Raw genomic sequence first — 3,604 nt, 5'->3', positions numbered from 1 at the left:
GGATAGAGTTGAGAGGGGTAGCTAGCAGTGTGAAATGAACCTTCCCTAGGCAACCCGGGAGCCTAGACTGGGGTCTATGGGAAAAGCATCAGTCAGAGGACCTCGGTTCAAATCCCAAATGTGCTAGCTAGGTGGCCTTGGGCAAGTCACTTCTTTATTTGTAAAATGAGAAGATTAGACTAACTGAGCTCTTAGGTTCTTTCAGGTTCTGGTTGTGAAGCAGCCTGGTTCAGAAGCAGAGAGCCAGAGATGGGGAGGACAGTGCCTGCCCACCAAAGCCATTTCCTCTAAAAGAGCTAATAATGAGTAATGGTTACTTAAGAATGGCCTAGCTGGATGGTATAGATAGAGACACTTGTTCCTTAGGTGCCCTGAAGAGGCCAAGTAACCTGGAGGAAGAATTCCAAGCCCTTAAATAGCTACAGTGTATCAGAAGAGCATTGATTCATGTCAACAATCAGTATGAAAAGCTAAAAGACTTATTGGGCTACCCCAGAACAGTTAATAGGATATCAAGGGCAATGGTAAGGGTCCCAGACCTGGGGACCCAAATCTGACCTCAGACACTATGTGACCCTGGGCGAGTCACTTAACCTAGTTTGTCTCAGTTTCTTAATGATCTGGAGAAGGAAATGGCAAACTACTGCAGTATTTTTACCAAGAAAATCCCAAATAGGGGCACAAAGAGTTGGAGATGACTGAAACAGCTGAACAACAACAAAGAGAAAGAGAGGCTTTAGAATAGGGTGGTAAGGAAACTGCCAGCCTCAAATTGAGGCCAGATGTGGCCTTCTAGATCCTTAAGTGTGGTATTTTGACTGAATCCAAATTTTACAGAACAGTTCAATAAAATTTGGATTCAGTCAAAAGGCTGCACTTAAGGATATAGAAGGCCACATTTGGCCTCAGGCTGTAGGTTCCCCACACCTGCTTTAGAAGGATGCTACCCACTCCATGATCTGATGTGGTAGAACCTCTAGGATTTTGGGTGGGAGTGTGAGCCAGAGGAATTGGGGAGTTCCTTTGCTCTTAGATTCCTACTGGAGTTATGGCTTATAAAGGAGGGTTAAGGTCCTTTATTAAGGACCAAGGACACCCAGCCCTGTAGGAAGTCCATGGCTTGTTTGGGAATAATAATAACTCATATCTATAGCACTTTAAGGGCTACAAAGCATTTCCCCCCAAATAACCCTCTAAGGCAGGTAGCACAGTAGTATTGTGCTCATTTTATAGGTGAGCAAATATAGGCTCAGAAAGGTATGAAAGTCCTAGGAAGTCAAAGGGAAATAAAATGAGCACAATTTAGTACATCAAAGCATGACGCATTTGTTACATGGAGCGGGGAAGCAGGGACTCAGAGTGGATTACCGCAGTAGAACAAGTCCATTTTTGTAGCTGGGGGGTGGGGTTTGAGAAGGTCACATATCAGAGGTAAGCCTCTGGTATAGAGCTTTGGGTGGGCTCCTTAGAACCCTAGAGAGCTACAGCAAGTAAGCTTCAGCTAATTACAGTGTGCATGTAACTGCGGCGAGCTGGAAGAAGAGACTTGACTCATCATGGACCTCTCTCACCGGCTGATCACAGGCAGATCATGTCCCCTTTCTGAGGCTCATTTTCACCTGTAAAATGAAAGTGGTTGGACTGGTTAATCTACGTGGCCGCTTCCATCTGGGACACTATGAATATGTTTCTTCCGTTTCTCCTGCTTCCATTTCCATCTTTCATAGTAAGAGGTACTTGATAGGTAAGGATGTTCCTTCTCAGAGCGGGTTGTCCGTTGTTTCCTGCAGGACAGGCTCGTTGGATGGATTGGTGTTTTGTATGCGGTTGAGCCGGGCTTGCAGCCTCTCTTGTTCCTTTTTCAGTTCTAGATAAGAATGAGAGAAAGTATGAAAGATGGATGTTGCTGGAAACGCCATGATCAATATCCCACTCAGGATGCTGCTCAGAGCAACCACTTGTCCCGGGACACTCCGGGGCACCATGTCCCCATAGCCCACAGTGGTCATGGAGATGATGGCCCACCAGTAGGAAGCTGGGATGCTGGTAAACTCGAGGACCCTCCCTGATTCATTCTCGGCCACGTAGACTAAGGGGGAAAAGAGGGTAACAGCAACGCAGAGGAAGAGCAGGAGAAGGCCAAATTCCCGGGTGCACCGGCGCACAGTGAGGCCGAGGGTCTGCAGGCCAAGGGAGTGCCTGGCAAGGCGCATCACATACAGGATCCGCAATGCCCGCAGGATCCGTAACACCAGGCCCACCTTCTCCAAGTAGCTGTTGCTGCTGGACTTCTCTCTCCCTCCTTGGGCATCATCAGATACAAAGAGTGACACATAGTAAGGAGAAATAGCCATGATGTCAATGATATTCAGGGGCCCCTGGAAGAACTGGCACTTGTTCCTGGCTTGTATAAACCGAAGGCAGAACTCCAGGGAGAACCAAGCAACGCAGATACTCTCTATGATGAAAATGTAATAGCACTTCTGAGAACATTCACCCTGTGGGGGGATGGGGAGGGAAAGACAAGAACAGACAGGGCGAAGAAAGCAGATCAGTGGGCTGGGTGAGAAAGGTCCAGGGCCCACCCCCCTTAGGAGATCTGACTGAGCTCTACTGCTGGCTCCGTGATGAATGACCTGCTCAGCCTTTACAATTCACCTCCCTTCTTGGGGTCTCAGCTTCCTTTTATGTAAAATTAGTGTCTCTAAGGGCCCTCCCAGACGTGACATTTGGTGTTCTGAGATCCCTGCCAGATCTGATATTCTAGGTTCTAAGGTTTCTTCTAGATCTGAACATTCTGTGTTCTAAGGTCTCTTCCAGCTCTGAACATTCTGTGTTCTAAGGTCCTTCTTAGCCCTGACATTCTGTGTTCGAAGGTCTCTTCCAGCTTTGACATTGTATATTCTAAGGTCCCTCTTAGCTCTGACATTCTGTGTTCTAAGGGCCTTCTTAGCTCTGACATTCTGTGTTCTAAGGTCCTTCTTAGCCCTGACATTCTGTGTTCCAAGGTCTCTTCCAGCTTTGACATTATGTGTTCTAAGATTCCTCTTAGTTCTGACATTCTGTTTTCCAAGGTCTCTTCTAGGTTTGACATTCTGTGTTCTAAGGTCGCTCTTAGCTGTAACATTCTATGTTCTAAGGTCTCTTCAGGCTTTGACATTATGTGTTCTAAGATTCCTCTTAGCTCTGACAATCCATGTTCTAAGGTCTCTTCCAGCTTTGACATTCTGTGTTCTAAGGTCCCTCTTAGCTCTGGCATTCTGTGTTCTAAAGTCTCTTCTAGCTCTGAACATTCTGTGTTCTAAGGTCTCTTCAAGCTTTGAAATTCTGTGTTTTAAGGTCCCTCTTAGCTCTGACATTCTGTGTTCTAAAGTCTCTCCTAGCTCTGAACATTCTGTGTTCTAAGGTCCCTCTTCTGACATTGTGTTCTGAGGTCCCTCTTAGCTCTGACATTCTGTTTTCTAAGGTTCCTCTTAGCTCTGACATTCTGTGTTCTAAAGTCTCTTCTAGCTCTGAACATTGTGTTCTAAGGTCCCTCTTAGCTCTGACATTCTGTATTCTAAAGTCTCTTCTAGCTCTGAACATTCTGTGTTCTAAGGTCCCT

The 3,604-nt window shown here is 46.3% G+C and overlaps 1 protein-coding gene across 1 annotated transcript in view; it reads right to left on the bottom strand.

The window, feature by feature from the left end:
* Positions 1 to 1,365: 1,365 nt before the first annotated feature.
* Positions 1,366 to 3,604, bottom strand: part of KCNG4 (potassium voltage-gated channel modifier subfamily G member 4) — a 40,072-nt gene continuing 37,833 nt past the window's right edge. Inside the window, exon 3 of the mRNA XM_069085888.1 lies at positions 1,366 to 2,498. Within this exon, the coding sequence (XP_068941989.1) occupies positions 1,761 to 2,498 (738 nt within the window). The 3' untranslated portion in view covers positions 1,366 to 1,760. The remainder of the gene's footprint in view (positions 2,499 to 3,604) is intronic.

This window comes from Petaurus breviceps, unplaced genomic scaffold (genome assembly GCF_028583685.1).
Source record: "Petaurus breviceps papuanus isolate PSGF00001 unplaced genomic scaffold, PetGlider_PUasm1.0 176, whole genome shotgun sequence".
Taxonomy (NCBI): Eukaryota; Metazoa; Chordata; class Mammalia; order Diprotodontia; family Petauridae; genus Petaurus; species Petaurus breviceps.
The sequence above is the reverse complement of the archived record's forward strand: the minus strand, read 5'-3'. Positions and strand labels throughout refer to the sequence as shown.